General features: G+C 39.9%; 1 protein-coding gene across 1 annotated transcript; it reads left to right on the forward strand.

Annotated features, from left to right (window-relative positions):
• The first annotated feature begins 6,913 nt into the window (after window positions 1–6,913).
• LOC133127107 (vitellogenin-like) lies at window positions 6,914–17,138 on the forward strand. Its single transcript, XM_061239754.1, has 35 exons — window positions 6,914–6,956; window positions 7,433–7,453; window positions 7,551–7,702; window positions 7,930–8,181; window positions 8,272–8,433; window positions 8,515–8,663; window positions 8,776–8,926; window positions 9,104–9,261; window positions 9,770–9,935; window positions 10,021–10,146; window positions 10,235–10,453; window positions 10,573–10,790; window positions 10,881–10,978; window positions 11,089–11,213; window positions 11,301–11,414; window positions 11,500–11,619; window positions 11,946–12,135; window positions 12,227–12,320; window positions 12,401–12,586; window positions 12,821–12,950; window positions 13,069–13,288; window positions 13,428–13,588; window positions 13,750–14,091; window positions 14,173–14,217; window positions 14,302–14,442; window positions 14,537–14,743; window positions 14,848–14,990; window positions 15,097–15,235; window positions 15,323–15,434; window positions 15,613–15,796; window positions 16,116–16,210; window positions 16,311–16,405; window positions 16,489–16,654; window positions 16,731–16,892; window positions 17,006–17,138. The coding sequence occupies exons 1-35, from the start codon at window positions 6,917–6,919 to the stop codon at window positions 17,116–17,118; spliced, it is 5,196 nt and encodes a 1,731-aa protein (XP_061095738.1). The 5' UTR covers window positions 6,914–6,916; the 3' UTR covers window positions 17,119–17,138.
• Window positions 17,139–17,672: the final 534 nt, after the last annotated feature.

A 17,672-nucleotide genomic window follows, 5' to 3' on the forward strand; every position in this document is an offset into this window, starting at 1 on the left:
AAAATGCATGGAAGCAGGTACGACTAAATATATCCAAGGAAACCTTACCTATGGTAGGCATTTAATGTACATCAAAGAAAGGTAGCAAAACTTGGGGGGCATCCTGTAACCGATATAGAAAACTGGCAGATGGTACCATTACTCTGACCTTACAGTATAGGGTTTTGTGATAAACCAATGATTATATAGACCAATAGGGGGGAAAAGGGCATTAAAGCTGGATAGATTCACACAGAACAAAGGATCTGCCTGAGCAGGTGTCTAAAAAGGCCAACAATCCAATTCAAAGATGCAATTCAGAGAGGGCTCCATTAAATTTCAATTTACCAACAATGTCTGAAAAGCAAAATGCATTCAAGATGTCTTGTCAATTCAATGTTTCATGTTCAATTCTACGTTCATCACAATTATGTGATGACCAGGGGCTGCTAAAGATCATTATGATTATCAAATAAATGCACAGTACATACATTTCGAAGATGAGGAAATCCTTGCTCGACAAAATGCAAAGCCCATACGAAGTGGGAAAAAGGTAATGGTCAACAAATATGGCCGTATAGAACCTATCCAATAACTAGCGAGCACCTTGATTGTCCAGTTTCTCCACATGTTCTTCAGACGTCTCCACTGTTGGTGAGCTCATACAACTATTAACAATGGTAATAAGGCACTTTTTTAACATTGTCCAACACTAAGTTAAGTTTCATTGAAGCCAGGCTATGCAGAAATGTCTTTCCTTGCCCCTGTGTTTCTTTCCTTCCCCCCAAATACCCAGGTCACCACACAGATCTCTGCCTGCTTGGCTGATAATCTCTCCCACCACCTGAAGCTAAACCTCAGCAAGACTGAACTTGTTTTAAGCCAGTGGAGGCTGGTGACTTCCAGAATTGAGGAGGCCATTTTTTTCCGCTTGCTCACTTCACTCGCGATGGAATGTTCCCTGTTCTCTTATCTGTCTTTGTGCTGGCCAAAGGCATACTATTTGGAGTGTAAGCTACAGTCAGAAAGTTCTGGCTGATGAAATTCATTGTGCAGAGCTTAGCCGTGTGCCTTCCTGAAGAAATGACATTGCTGTAAGTCTATGAGCCTGCCTGATAATTAAGCTGAGAAATGACATTTGGATGTAATATAAATGCCAAGTGAACATGTGTAAAAGGCAGGAATTTTAATTATGTAGTTAAAAACAATTTTGTTTAGCTTACATTTTTCATTCTTCTACAGCTTCAACATGTAATCACCAATTTAATCAAGTTTAGCATATAAAAAAGATAAGATAACACTTTCTTTATCATATGTAGTTTTATTCAATATATTTAATATAAAATATGTAAAAATATGGTTCCAGTTGGCTTTATCTAACGTTAACGTTATCCACTAGAGGGCAGCACTCTATTCGTATTTAGAGTGAATTTCCTCACAGAGCAACAATTCGGTAATTTGATATGGAAGATTATTAAATTGACTTGTAATAAAACGAAATGGACTACATTAAAAATTAAACTGTTCAATAAATCCCAAATGGTGTCTAACATGACCTATTGAATGTCATTCTCACTCCCTAGTATCTGGAATCTGCATATCTCCAGCCCAAGATCTCAAATTGCGCTAGAATCTCGCCGACTTCCGAGGTAGTTTTAAGCAAAAGTGTTATAAAAATAAAAAATATGTTTTTTGTTAAAATAAATAAATAAAATAAATATATTTATTGTTTTTTTTAAATCTCTCTCTTCTCTCAAATTATTGGGGAGGCCAGGCCTCCTCCACCTCTATGGAGGAGCCTCCACTGTTTTAAGCTCATATGAGCTATATAAATGAGCTATATAAATGATATATATATTGCACTTATGACTGTTGTCCTTTTGTTTCGAAGAGCCCTCCATGTGTATTTTACTAGTCACCTGTGCTTTAATCTGTGGAAGAACCTATGGACATGCAAATCGATTTGAATTAAATGTGTCTGCCAAATGACTAAAATGTAAATGTAAATGTAGACAATAAGCGTATACATCCCATTCTCAACCCAGCCTCTCTGTTGCAGATGACCGCGTGCCCTGATGGCAATGAGCTGAGAAACCGCGGTCTAATATGATTCCTAAAACATCAGCTTTAGTTTGTCTCTTTCCACACCGTACATTTAACTAGCTATTTAGCTGATGTTACTTGGGTTTGTATTAAGTTAGCTAACTAAACATTAGCTAGGGGTGACACTAGCCACTGATGCTAGTGCTAAGACCAGTGGATTTCAGTCTGCTCTCAAGCCTGTCTGCACAATTCTGTAACATAAACAGGCATACTCACAAAGGCATCAATTCATTTCCGCTTTTATTTTCAACAGACAAGTCTTCTGAAGGCATTCCTGGTAGAATCTTCCGAAAATATAAGCAATGACATAAATACTGAGCAGTGGGACCCAGTTATCATGGCCAGCCAGCTGACATTGATTGATAAATTGATAGATTGATAAACCCTGCATATTTCCACAAAAGTACATATGAATGATATACAATGAGCCCACGTATGATTTTCTCTGACCAGTATCGATAATGCAATTGAACAGAAAATGCGTTACTGTAAATAAACATCATGTTCAGTTCGAGAGACCTTCCCTTTGTTATGTACGGTTCCGAAGACCCAAACGCAGACCAGGCGATATTCATAAAAAACATAGATCACGAGGCAAAGCCAAAATTAGATGCAAAAGGAAAATTTAAAAAACAAGGCCGATGTACATAAGAGTAAGGCAAAAATCACCGTTGATAAAGGCAAAGGATCAAATCCAAAACCAAATAATCAGAAGAGCAAACAAAACAAAGGGGCTGAGGAACTGGTTGTCATAACGAATCCCAATAACCAGCCATATTGGTAACTCAGCTCTGAATAAAGAGCAACGTTCACACAATGAACAAGGCAGAGACTAAGGTTTAAATACATGAGGGATGGTGCACGGGAGTGCGGTGGGCTAACAAATAGACAACAGGTGAAAAACATAACAGGGTAAGGATACAATTACAAGGGGGAAACGAAAAAACGCGGACTGGATGCACATAGACACACTTGAAAGACTTACGGCTCCGGATTAGGGAGTGTACATTTGCATAGTTAGGAGACGTAGTGATAGCGAAAGGCAGGTGCGAACTCTTCGCTGAAACTAAGCAAGTAATCAGCGGTAGAATAGAGAGGCGGCGTTACAGAGCAGAATTGAAACGGGAGATAACGTTAGTAAATTAGTTACGTGCATAAATCTAAATGACCCAAAATAAGTGACTGTTAGTTAATTAGTTAGGTAGATCGTTAGTGTCTTAAAATAATTAGTAATGTACAAAATATCTGTTAGTTGTTATTAGTAAGATAAGTGCAATACAACATGAACTAGCGAAAAAGCAGGAAGTAAGTAAATGCGAGACTGGGAAGGAATCGTCGGAACCTGGAAATTACCGAAACCACCAGAATAGTGCAGCACGCAGACAGGGGAGTGACTCTGGCTGGAAAGTAAACAGACACAGACATAACAGGGGATGACGAATGCAATGGACTGTGTAATGGATGACAATAAACCAGATATGAAATAATCATGAATATCAAGTATAACAATAAACAAACAGACAAAGAACAGGAGCATTACACCTTTTTCTTCTTAGAGAATACCAAACCTATGAATTTGACGAATTAAAGCAGTTCTGCAAAGCAGAGATGTGAAAGACTGCTATTAAATATAGAAAGTTTTTGGCTGCAGTTATTAATTATTATAGTTTATGGAGACAATGACTTTTTCACAACGGTGATATGAATGTTTGACAACGTTTTTTCATGAAATAAAAAAAGTATCATTTTAAACAAGGTTTGCTGGTGTTCCATTTGTCTCATGTTACATTTTGCGTAAAGAGCTGAAGCCATTCAGTGTGACAAATATGCAAAGTAGAGGAAATCATAAAGGGTACAAATAGTTTTTCCCTGTTCCACGAATTTAAAGAAAAAAAATTAAACAATAAAAAATTAAACAATAAAACTGCAGGGAATACATGCGCTTTTCATGCACAACACACAGGTATTCCGTCAATTACATATTAGAAAATGTGACAACAATAGTGATATTTTAGTTATGGAGCCCTCTTATTTGCCACTGTGGCTAGTAGCCTTGCTAAATTTTAAATGTCCTATAACTATTGCCACTTTAAACATGATTAGTGCAAACCAGTTTGAGTTGACACTCTAATCAAAAATTAGGCATTTAATTTTAATATAATGAACAAAATATTTTTTAACCAAGCATGAAAAACTACAGGATCTATATATGGATGAAAAAAATCAACAATAGACTGAGCCAGTCTATCTCCTTTTCTCCTTTTCTCCTTGATTTTGAGAATAGCTGTTCCATATCTTGGGAAAAGTTATTAGAGTACTGCAGACATAAAGTGACTGTAAAGGGGCTGGACATATTTGGTAATGACTACATTAGCAGGCTCTTCTGATTCAAATGATAAAATTAGGATAAATGGTTCTTTTGAATCATTATTCATAGTTAATGCTAATTCAGTAACTGGCACCCATGTTTGCAGGAAACAGATGATCCACCTCTGAGGTATATAACTCAGATGAACATTATTTAATTGCCAAACACAACTACAGAGCTATTTCAGCCAAAGCTTACATATATTAATCAATGACTGTGCCACCTTATCAAAGCACAGCCACAGCACAATAGTTTAGCTACATTTTACTTAATCATAGTAGTATTTTAAGCTACATAAGAATGCTATAAAGTGTGTCCTTTTGACAATAAAAACATATTCTGTCAGACATTTACAATTAAATTACTGAAGTCAATTTCAATATTCCTTTATAACATTTTTTAAACACAGTTCCTCTTACTGAATTTGTTCTGACTTTGTTCTGTATTGCATTTAGTAATATTGTTTTCATTTATTTATATTGATACGTCTATATATGTATTTTACTATGCAATTATGAGGACCCCATCCACAACAGGATTTGTAGTCTTGAGAGGTTTTATTGTGACAAAATTGTTTAAAATACCCTTTAAATATGCCGAAGAATCTCTTTAGAGAATTTTCTGCACAAAAGATATTTGTAGATTTATCATAAATTATGTTAAATTGTTCATTTCAAAAATACTCTGTTGAGTTATCTTAAGCGTGCTCCCCAAGGCCATTGTAAAAAAAAAAAAAAAGCAACTGATTGACATCTGTCTTGTTCCCTTTGACAAAAATGGTCATTTTGACCTGATATAGCATGTCTTGCCAACTTTGACTATTTTTCCATTTCAGTCAGTCTGGCATTGTAACAACTGGATTTTGCATAACAAAAATGATGACTTGTATGTATTCTTGATTGTACCATTAACTGCCTGCCAAGCTACAGTCCTACAAACAATTCAATTGAAACTTTGTTACGTGGCAGATATTTCACTTTAAAAACAAACTATGTATCAAAATAAAACATATGTCAAACATATGTATAATTATTGAATTAATTGAAAGAAAAACCAAGCTTATTTGATACTACTCAACATACATATACAGAACCTTCCATAATTATTTAGACCCTTGGGAAAGATTAGAAATATTTTATGTTCACCCAAATTGCATCTTACAAAAACATTCAATTCTGGATGTCTTTTTAAAAATTGAGCTTATGGCATCTGTATTGTGGTTGCAAGGCATTGTGTCTCATTGTTGTGTAAAAAGAAGTTATCACAATAAAGTCTATCTTGCATCAACCATGGGGAAAAGATAAGTCCGAATATGGTTACAAAAATATAGATTTACAAAATGACAAAACTAGGTCAATAACAAAGTTTAAAACCAATGGTGCAGTGGTTGAGGACACAAGTGCATATTACCCCCACATATTACTGTGAGGCAGATTGTTTTGGAGGTAAAGAAAATATCAATGTCTATCAAGTATCTATAATACTTGGTTGCATCTTTGGGGAACAAAATCTCAAAATCTACCATTTCATGGTAACTCATGGTAATAAATACTGAAAGTGTATGCACTCTCAAGCATCGATGCAAAAAATATATTTATTTCTTGAAACAAACCAACATTTAAGCCTAGCAATGGCACCTGTTTGCCAAAATGTTGATTTGTTTGAAGCAATAAAGGTCAGCCTGCACCTCCATAATCCAAGTGTGCCTTACTCTCATTCAATAATAAAAATGTATAACAATAATAATAATAATAATAATAATAATAATAATAATAATAATAATAATAATAATAAGGACAAAAGTCTCCCACCCCAAATATGTTCACCAATTTCATAAAATAATATGAAAGGAAGGGTGAAGTACTGAAAACGGTTAAATAAATGTATTAGAGAACTATACTATTTTAGTTGATACTGTACCACTAAATCATTATTAAAGTGTCTAATTTTCTGTATTTCTGAAGAAATATAGAGTTAAATGTGTGTATTATTCTTGTATGAGTCTTATTTTGATAATCATTACCAAAGGTTTGTATCTCCATTTTTCTTACCCAATTTAAACAAATGCCACAAAATGCATATAGAACTCAACTTTTCAAGTTATGCATTGTACTCACTGATATCAGCAAGATAGAAGCATTTATTGCAAAATATGGCATCATATGTCCAGGAATCTATTTAATTCTTTGAGTTTCTAAAAGTGATTATACTGTGATAAATTCAACTTGTGATGAGTGTAAACACAAAAGGCCAGGCTAACCTAACCTGCTTTGGCTGTGTTCAACCTCACTGTCAAACATTTGTGTATTTACTTCGTGATAGACAACAGATAACCTTTCTCACTATGTGAAATCTTATGAAGTAAACTCCAGACATTAAGTTAATGATGTATCTTGTCATAGCTATTGCCAAAAAACGTATTTAAAAAGACAGCTTTTATCCACTGGTGCTCACATCCCACCAGCCATGAGAGCAGTTGTCCTTGCCCTGACTCTAGCCCTTGTGGGTGAGTAAAGTACTTTTTATTATTACATTTTTCATGTTTTTCAGGAGTAAATAAAAATAAAATAAATAAGTGGTAATTAGTTAAATAGCTGAGAAAGGATACACTTGTGTGCTGTAGTATGTGCTTCAGCTGATTAATGTTTATCATGCCATTATTGTTATAATTATTTTATCAATAGCCCACTTTGTTGGAATGTTGCTTGTGATGCATTATTTTCATTAGTTACATTAATGTCAGGTTTTTGATTGAAAGCTGTTGAAATATCAAGACTATCAAAATATTTTTTGTATGTTTACAGAAGTCTTTATCTAAAACAAAACATATTGGAAAAATAACTGATGAAATAACCTGTAATTTGTCCAAATTAGACATACAATTGTTGAATATACAGAATGATTACACTGTAATTTATTATGAAACTATGTGGGTGATACTTTTGGTGAGTGTTAAGTACCATGTTTCATTTTGTTTTGTAGCGGGTCAACAGGTTAAGCTTAGTAAGTATATCCATATTACTAAACTTTAATTCAGATTTTGTGACACTGTAGCAATAGTACAAGCTCTGTAATATTGTATAAATGGCTGTTGTTACAGCACCAGGCTTTGGCACCAGTAAGACCTATGTGTACAAGTATGAAGCAGTGCTTCTGGGAGGTCTGCCAGAGGCTGGGCTGGCCAGGGCTGGGGTGAAAGTCAGCAGCAAGATTCTCATCAGTGGAGTTGCCCAAAATACCTTCCTGCTAAAGGTAAAGCATGAACATACTCCAATACAAAGATTACGTCGTACTCCAAGCAGAAATACAGATGAGCCATTAATACATTGACATGCTGTCCAGAAGGACAATCCCTGATTTATTTTTATTATCTGCATTACATTTTCAATAGCTTGATAGCTGTTGAAATTGTATGCACCTTAATAAATCCATAACAATTGACCTGTATTCCTAAATAAGGTAAAATGTTGTCTTCCCAGCTCATGGACCCTCAGATCTTTGAGTACAGTGGCATCTGGCCCACAGATCCATTTGTCCCAGCCGCAAAGCTCACAGAGGCCCTCGCTGCTCAGCTGCTTATTCCCATCAAGTTTGAGTATACTAACGGTCTCGTAGGCAATGTGTTTGCACCTGCTGAAGTCTATGCAACAGTTCTGAATATCCACAGAGGTATCCTGAACATACTCCAGCTCACCACCAAAAAGTCCCAGAATGTGTATGAGCTGCAAGAGGTAAGTCAAGAAATGATGAGAAATGATGCTATTTCAGCAAATTGTAATTGTTTCTGGCTTGTCATTCATGTTGTATAATGTAATTATCAGGCTGGTGCTCAAGGAACCTGCAAGACTGACTATGTGATCAGTGAAGATGCAAAGGCAGAGCGCATTTACATCACCAAGTCCAAAGATCTGAACAACTGCCATGAGAGAATAATGAAGGATATTGGTATGGCATATACAGAGACAAGCGCCCAAAGTCAACAGGTAAGACTTACATGAACTATGTGACCCTGATAATGTTACCTGCTGCTCATGCATATTCACCGTGCTGGTCTTCTTCTGCAGAGGGGAAAGAACCTGAGGGGAGCTGCGGCTTACAACTATATCATGAAGCCAACTGCAGCTGGTGCTCTGATTACTGAGGCCACTGTTGAGGAGCTTCACCAGTTCACACCTTTCAATGAGATGACTGGAGCAGCCCAGATGGAGGCCAGGTAAAACAGTTTCAGTTTGCAAAATATTTGTGAACTCACTGTCCGGATTGTCTTATTTCCCAGTCCACTTTTTCACATTTCCACTGTTATTTCCTTCACTTTTGTTCTACAGGCAAGTCATGACGTTCTTTGAAATCCAGAATGCTGCAGTTCAGCCTATCCAAGCAGACTACATACCTCGAGGGTCCTTGGCATATGAATTTGCAGATGAGATTATCCGGACACCCATTGAACTCATAAGGATCAGTAATGCACAGACTCAGGTATTATAGACTATTTATATGAGGTGCTACATTTATTTGAAGGATATTTGCAATAGCTTTTGATATGTTAGCCATTCATGAAAACATGATACAGTCTGGCAGTCTACTAGTATACGAATGCTTACTTATGTTTTCTTGAGAGCACCTTGTTTTTATTTCCTCTTGTAAAATCTGTAGATTGTAGAAATCCTGACTCATCTTGTGGCAAACAACATCGCTGCAGTCCACGAGGATGCTCCCCTGAAGTTTCTGCAGTTGATCCAGCTTCTGCGTGTCGCCAGCTATGAGGATATTGATGCCATATGGAATCAATTCAGGGCTAAACCTGCTTTCAGGTAGATTTCCCTAGATATGTCAAAATCAATAAAAGCACTATGAAAAGATCAATATTCTTCACAACAAATGTTCAACACTACAATAAATAAAGACTGATGATTTATGGGGCGGCACGGATGGTGCAGTGGGTAGCACTGCCGCCTCACAGCAAGGAGGTCCTGGGTTCGAATCCCCGTCGGCTGGGGCCTCTCTGTGCGGAGTTTGCATGTTCTCCCCGTGTCTGCGTGGGTTTCCTCCGGGTACTCCGGTTTCCTCCCACAGTCCAAAGACATGCACGTTAGGCTGATTGGAGAGTCTAAATTGCCCATAGGTATGAGTGTGTGAGTGAATGGTGTGTGTGCCCTGTGATGGACTGGCGACCCGTCCAGGGTGTATTCCTGCCTTTCGCCCAATGTATGCTGGGATAGGCTCCAGCCCCCCTGCGACCCTGTTCAGGATAAGCGGGTTCAGATAATGGATGGATGGATGGATGATTTATGGAGTGGGTCTTCTGAAACGTTTCTTCAGACGTTGGATCCTGGACACTGTCCCTGCCATTGGAACACAAGCTGCAGTGAAGTTCATCAGCGAGAAGTTCCAGGATGGAGAGTTTACCACAGCTGAGGCTGCTCAGGCAATGTTGGCTGCCATGCAACTGGTTAAGGCTGACAAGCCAACCATCGAACTTGCAGAAGTGGGTAGTCTTAATGATCTCAGTCATTAAAAATGATTTTATCAGCTTCTGGAGAAATGGCAAAAAATCTGTATTTCCTCTCCAGAGGCTGGTATTCGACTCCAAGATTCAGACAGAGCCCGCACTGCGTGAAATTGCAATGCTTGGTTACGGCTCCATGGTTTTCAAGTTCTGTGCTGCACAGCCCAGCTGCCCAGTTGATGTCATGAAGGTAAATCAGTATTTTTATCATGAAATTGCCATGTGCAAGAGTGTCGGTATTGATTGCTGAATGTTTACTTCCCATCGACTCTCTCCAGCCTGTCCTTGACATCGCTGCAGAGGCTATTGCTGAAGTCAATGTGACTGAGATCACCCTGGTTCTGAAAGTTCTGGGGAATGCTGGGCATCCTGCCAGTATCAAGACAATCATGAAGCTCCTGCCAGGATTTGGCACTGCAGCTGCTGCACTCCCAGTCAGTGTCCATGCTGATGCTGTGATGGCCCTGAGGAATGTTGCCAAATTTGAGCGTAGACAGGCAAGTACAAATCATTCTCATTATAGGGTATATATATATATAAGATGAGAGCAGCTTAGATATATGTGTGTTTAAGGTCAGTCATTGCTCTGAAATATTCACTTGCTGTCAATTTCCAGGTCCAGGAAGTGGCTCTGCAGCTTTTCATGGACAGAGATGTTAATCCAGAGGTACGCATGGTGGCCTGTGTTGTGTTGTTTGAGACCAGGCCAACCATGGGTCTGGTGGCAGTCATTGCTGACGCTCTGCAGAAAGAACCCAGCCAGCAAGTGGCCAGCTTCACCTATTCTCATATGAAGGCCCTGACCAGGAGCACTGCCCCAGAATTGGCCCCAGTGTAAGAGCATATGTTCACATCTGGCTCAAACCCCAGTATCTTCAACATGAATGTGAATAAGCACTAAAAACACGTTTTCTTCCCATTTAGTGCTGCTGCTTGTAATGTTGCGGTGAAGATCGTGAGGCACAAATTTGACAGACTGAGCTACCGTTTCAGCAAAGCATTCCATCTTGATGCTTACAGCAGTAAGAATGTTGAAGAATTTAAGACATTTCCATACAAGTGCATATGAAATGTTTACTTTCATGAAGTCATTGAGAAATTCTAACAAGACTGATGATTTTCTTTTTCAAAGATAACCTAATGGCTGGAGCTGCTGCCAGTGCTTTCCTTATCAATGACGCTGCCACCATTTTTCCCAGGGCTGTTGTGGCCAAATTGCGTGCCTACTTTGCTGGGGCAGCAGCTAATGTTCTGGAGGTAAAACAAATAGCTGTCTCTAGTTTAATCAACATGTTTTAGCCCTGTGGACTTGTTTAAACTGACAGGACTGATCCTCTGTCTCAGTTTGGAGTTAGAACTGAAGGAATTCAGGAGGCTCTTCTGAAAACACCTGCTGCTGCTGCTGCTGCTACTGGTGCTGCTAACAGGATGAACAGAATGAGGCATGTCTTGAAGGCTGTAAGTCTTAGTGAATATATTCAGATTCCAGAATCCCAAAGAAAATCAACGTGTGAGAAATATCCTTAATATCTTTATCCCACAGCTTGCAGACTGGAAAGCAGCACCAGGCAAAGAACCACTGGGCTCCATGTACATAAAACTGTTCGGCCAAGAAATTGCCTTCCTGAGCATCAACAAAGCCATGATTGATCAGGCAATGCAGGTACTGTCTCTGTTTCCAAGTAATTACATTTTTTACAATAAAAATATCAGTTGCAACTGGGCGGCCTGTGGCGTAGTGGATAGTTCAATCCCCTATGTAGCCACAATAAGATCCACACAGCCGTTGGGTCCTTGAGCAAGGCCCTTAACCCTGCTTTGCTCCAGATTGTCTCCTGCTTAGTCTAATCAACTGTATGTTGCGCTCGATAAGAGCGTCTGCCAAATGCCATTAATGTAATGTAACTGCATATTTCTTTTTTTGTATTTGGTTCACAATGTTCTGCACATGGGAAGCAACAACCTTTTTTGTGATGTCATTGACTGCAGTACACAACTGGATCTTCTGGAGCACATACGATGTTGAGGCGTGTGCTGAATGCACTGCAGTCTGGAGCTGCTAAGCAGTGGGCCATGCCCCTGCTGGCTGCTGAGGTGCGTCGCATCTTCCCAACTTCTGCTGGTGTTCCCATGGAACTGAGTCTGTACACTGCAGCTGTAGCTGCTGCTACTGCCGACAGTAAGTTCTCATCACAAATATTCAGTAGGATTTTCACTGTTCAATAAAGGATTTCTGCTTCTTAAGCTAATATGTATCTTTATGTTCACAGTCAAAGCAACTCTCACACCTGCACCTGCTGAAACCTTCCATGTTGCGGACCTGTTGAAGACTGATATTCAACTACAAGCTGAGATTACACCAAGGTAGATAAAATGTTTTTTTTATAAAATTTTAAATTGTAAAATAACTTGGAAAATGAATAACATTCATCTGTTTTCTACAGCATTGCCATGCACACTTTCGGTGTTATGGGAGTGAATACTGCCATTATTCAGGCTGCAGTTATGGCCAAAGCTAAAGTGCATACAATCCTCCCTCTGAAGTTTGCTGCAAGAATTAACATTGCTCAAGGCACCTACAAGTTTGAAGCTTTGCCCGTTCAGGTTCCGGACCATATTGCAGCTGTACGGTAAGCACCATATACATAATTGCCTCATGAGGGATATACTTGGGCTTGTTTTAATGAGATTTGACATGCACTGTCTAATATATTTTCAGCCAAACCATGGCTAATACTTATACATCATTTAAAGGCCACTAATGTCCATTTTCAACAGTTTATTTTTCAAGAAATATCTTACAAGAGCATTGCTTTTTCACAGTATCACATCTAAGCTGCTATAAAGATGTCCTTTCTCAACAGCTTTGAGACCTTTGCTGTGGCAAGAAATGTGGAAGATGCTGCTGCTGCTAGAAGCACTCCAATGGTGCCTGCGGCTCTTGCAGCCCAGCTGTCCAAGGAGAAGTTTACATCTAAGGGGGCAGTGTCTGCGGCTGGTGGTTTGGTAAGATAAAGATAATTATTTGTAAAAAGTAAACACCAATACTTTGCGGCAAAGAGATTTTCAGTTGAATTATGAATGTTCAACATTGTATCTGTCATGCTTTCAGTCAAGGTCATCTGAAATCCTTTATCCTGATATGGCTGCTAAAGCTGAGCCAAAATTGAAGGGCATATCAGCGACGGTTCAAGAGGCATACTGTGCCATGCTGTCAACTTTTGGATTCAAAGCATGCCTTGAGGTTGCATCGCAGAATGCTGCATTCATGAGAAACAGCCCTCTTTACACACTGATTGGAAAGCATGCAGTTACTGTTGCCATTAAACCAGGTAATATAAATAACAAATGCACTTCATGGTATGCAATGCTATACTGTTGATATAAGTAAAAACTATGGGGTGGTTGATCAAAAACACCGCCATTACTTCTTTGGATAAACAAGAGTTAACTGGGAAAATTGTCTTGCAGCAACTGCTGAAGAGGCCATCGACAAAGTGCTGATTGAAATCCAGGTTGGACCCAAGTCAGCATCAAAAATAATCAAAGCGATCACTCTGAAAGATGAGGAGGAAACTACAGAGGGAAAGACTGTCCTGCTGAAGCTGAAAAAGATCCTGGATACTGGAATTGTGCGTAGTTGTCATGAACAATTCATGTAATTATAGATTAGATTCCTGGTAACTGGCTTAATAATGGCTGACCTGAAAAATTACAATGTACAAAAATTACTACAAATGAAGTCCTAGTCCTGTGTTCCTCTACATTCATCCTCATCTTCCTGTCTCTGCAGAAGAACCGAATGAGAAATGTTAGCAGCTCCTCCTCCTCCAGCTCACGTAGTTCCTCCAGCCGCCGTGCGCTAAGCCTCAGCAAGAGCAGCCATTCGTCTAGCTCCAGTTCCTCTTCTTCATCTGCTTCCCATCACAAGAAAAACAGCAAGAGCATCCTAAGCAGCAGTAGCAGCAGCAGCAGCAGTAGCAGCAGCAGCAGGAGTCGCAGTAGCAGCAGCAGCAGCAGCAGCAGCAGCAGAAAGCGTAGTGGCTCCAAGAAGGTCAGCACCAGCGTCAGCCGTTCTGTCAGTTCCTCCAGCTCCTCCAGGTCGTCCAGGTCCTCCAGCTCCCGCATGTCCCGGGTGAGGCCCTGTTTTACTCCGTCCTCTTTGAGTGAAATAGAGAAGTTATGTTCACTAATTCCCATCCTTTTCCTCCTATAGGCGGAAATCTACGACTACAAGTTCACCAAAAACCACATCCACCGGGTAAGATTTCTTCTGAATTAGAGCTTTGAGAAAATGCTTAAGCTGTATCAGTGTTCTCTAATGCCTCTGACCCCTCTCTTGCAGCACACCTCTAAAGCTGTCTCCGGGGTAAAGGTGTCCTCCAGTTCCAGAACCAGCAGCATTGGCAGTAGAGTCAGTAGCTCCAGTAGAAGCTCGAGCAGCAGGCTCAGCAGTGCTGCCAGCTTTCAGGCCATTTACAGAAAGGTACAAACACCCTCACATATTCCTGATCCCTTATACAGTTACAGCATAATGAATCAGCATGCTTAGTGAGCTGCCTTTCTCACTGCCCCTACAGAACCGAAACCTTGGAGATGCTGTGCCCCCTGCCATGGCCATTGTTGTTCGTGCTGTGAGGGCTGATGGAAAGATGCAGGGATACCAGATTGCAGCCTACAAGGATACTGCTGATGCTAGGGTGCAGGTCATTATGGCTGCTCTTGCTGAAAATGAAAACTGGAAGATGTGTGCTAATGGAATCCTGCTGAGCAGACACAAAGTCATGGTGAGACCAGATACCCTCAATCAGAGCATTCTGACGGATTTATGTTGTGCGTTTAAATCTGTGTTATACAAAAGCCAAGTGCACCTCATATTTTTTCTCTGAAGGCCAAGATTGGCTGGGGAGCGGAATGCCAGGAATTTGCAGCGGTTGTCAAGGCAGAGACTGGTCTGATGGGTGCAAGCCCTGCAGCCCGCATGAAGCTGGACTGGACCAAGATTCCCAAAGCTTTTAAGCACTATGCTCACAAGTACAGTAGCCCATACTGAATTCAGCTTTAGTGAAGTTTGTCTTTTTCCTGAATATATGGATGTTCAGGTAGGCTTGACTCATTTTGTTATTCACTCGTGATGTAGGATCGCTGAGTACATCCCTGGTGCTGCTCTCATGGCTGGAATAAATCAGGCCAGAACCAGAAACAGAGCGGAACAGATCAAATTCACTGTGGCTGCCACTTCTGAAAGGACCATCAATTTTATAATGAAAACACCAAGGGTAACAGGCATCTTTATCTCATCTTGAAATTGCTTCATTTTAGATGTTATTAAGAGTACATTATAACATGTCTGCATTTCTCTGAAGATGACCCTGTATAAATTGGCTGTGGCTCTTCCCATTGCCCTTCCATTTGGAGCTGGAGTTGCTGCTCGTGCACACCTGACCATTCCTGATAGAATCGCTGAAATGAATGGAGGTTGGTTTTGTAAGAATTACAACTAACGGTGTTATTGAATATCTCAAATACAGTGCTAGGATGTTACATTTTAGATTACAATTGCGATCACCAGCATGTGGCTTATCCTAGAACTACTAAACTGAATTACATTCAGTCATAACATATCATGATGTTGTGTTTTCCTACACCCCTCCAGTGCAATGCAGCTTGGCCAATGATATCCTGACCACATTCAACAACAGAAGGTACAAGAATGAAATGCCCATCTCTTGCTACCAAGTGCTGGCCCAGGACTGCACCCCAGAGCTTAAGTTCATGGTTCTGATGAAGAAGGATCCAGTTTCTGAACAGCACCATATCACAGTGAAACTTGATGACATGTAAGTACAGCTCATACTCACTTCCATATTGCTATATTCCATATTGTTCCTCCCATCCAGGGTGATATCTATCCATCCATATCACTGAGCTGTTTTCTAGGCCTCAACAAAGTCAATGTTAAAATCTACATGAAAAAACTCAGCATCCACAGACCTTGTAGTGCAGTTTCTTTCAACTATTTCTATTCAAGTACATCAATTGTGTGCGGTCTCAGGCGATGGTAAATCTATGAAAATTTTGTCTGTGAACTGCCCCTTTTACGACCATGCATATGAATTTCCCTATGTCCTCAGTAGCATTGTTGTGCATCTCTTCCAGGGATGTTGACCTCTACCTCAGTGACAGTGAAGTGCGGATGAAGATCAACGGCAAGGAAGTACCTCCCACCAGCCTACCTTATGAACATCCCACAGGTCACTATTTAAAATATGTATTTTTGAGGAAATGTGCAATATGTTTTCTTTTGTTCATCGATGTAGAAATTTGTCTTTGAAAATGGTCTCGTTTCTGAAGGTTCAATCGTCATTGGGCAGAATGGTGATGGACTGTCTCTCTATGCTGCCAGCCATGGCCTGCATGAAGTCTACTTTGATAAAAATACATGGAAGGTGATAAGAAATACATTTTCTGTTGTTTCTGAGAGAGCAGTCAAATTAGCACAGCTAATTTTTGACACAAACTTGTCTCTCAGGTTAGAGCTGCTGATTGGATGAAGGGCCAGACTTGTGGAATCTGTGGAAAGGCTGATGGTGAAGTAAGACAAGAATTCCGCACTCCCAGCGGACGCCTGACCAAGAACGCTCTCAGCTTTGCCCATTCTTGGGTCCTTCCTGTAGAAAGCTGCCGTGACGCTAGCCGTAAGTATTTTTCTACAACATTCAATGTCCATGTATGACTGAAAGCTTGCTGACATTTGCCCTCTCTCTGATGTAGAGTGCCACATAAAGCAGGAGTCAGTGAAGCTGGAGAAGCAGATGATCCTGGATGGACAGGAGACTAAATGCTACTCTGTTGAGCCTGTGCTCCGCTGTGTGCCTGGCTGCAGCCCTCAGAGGACCACCCCTGTCACTGTTGGCTTCCACTGCATCCCCACTGGTAAGATAAACCATGGTGTGCCCCAGAGAAAATGATACTGAACATTAAACAAATTCTAAAATTTTAAGAGGATCAGCTAAAGGTTCTATTGATTTATTTCTTTTCTTTTCCAGATTCCAATGTGAACAGATCTGACAGCCTGAGCAGCATTGGTGAGAAGACTGTGGATCTTAGGGAAACAGTTGATGCCCATCTGGCCTGCCGCTGTACAAAACAGTGCGCCTAGTGTGTGTAGTCAGACATTACACCTCTTTGCATGTTTTTGAATTTATCTTGCCAGTACTGAAGACGCTGTGTCCAGGGCTGTTTAAATTGTAAATAAAATCTAAGCTGCATATTACAATGTGCTTGTCTCTGGGTATTACTTAAGTGACTGATGAATTTGACTGATGAAAATGACATTTTGTCCTTTAAAATGGACCCCAAATCATTTTCCAAAAATCAAAGGGGGAACAAGTGCCAAACCAATAGGATACATTTTCCCATCCAGGCAAACATCATGGCACCTTTCACTTATCCAGGGGAGCAACATTTCATATCTATGCAGTCGTGATGCATACCAGTGTCACAAAGGTATGTTTTAGGACAAGACATTAAGACAACTAAAACTGTGGAGGATTATTCTACAATCCACAAGTTAAATCAAGCGAAAGGTTGAGACATTTTATTCAATTTATTCCAAGATATTATTGCATCGTTTGTATAAGCAGCATTGGCCATAATCATTGGCCAACTATAAATTCTTACATTCTAAACCTCCAAGACTCACCAAAGTTGGGG

Source organism: Conger conger, chromosome 4 (genome assembly GCF_963514075.1).
Source record: "Conger conger chromosome 4, fConCon1.1, whole genome shotgun sequence".
Classification (NCBI taxonomy): domain Eukaryota; kingdom Metazoa; phylum Chordata; class Actinopteri; order Anguilliformes; family Congridae; genus Conger; species Conger conger.

What these genes read in the sequence shown, in the direction of transcription:
- LOC133127107 (XM_061239754.1), top strand. Translation starts at nt 6,917, where the DNA reads ATGAGAGCAGTTGTCCTTGCCCTGACTCTAGCCCTTGTGG. An exon ending in CCAGCTCCCGCATGTCCCGG is followed by an intron (nt 14,092 to 14,172) that starts GTGAGGCCCTGT and finishes TTCCTCCTATAG; the next exon opens with GCGGAAATCTACGACTACAA. An exon ending in TTATAATGAAAACACCAAGG is followed by an intron (nt 15,236 to 15,322) that starts GTAACAGGCATC and finishes ATTTCTCTGAAG; the next exon opens with ATGACCCTGTATAAATTGGC.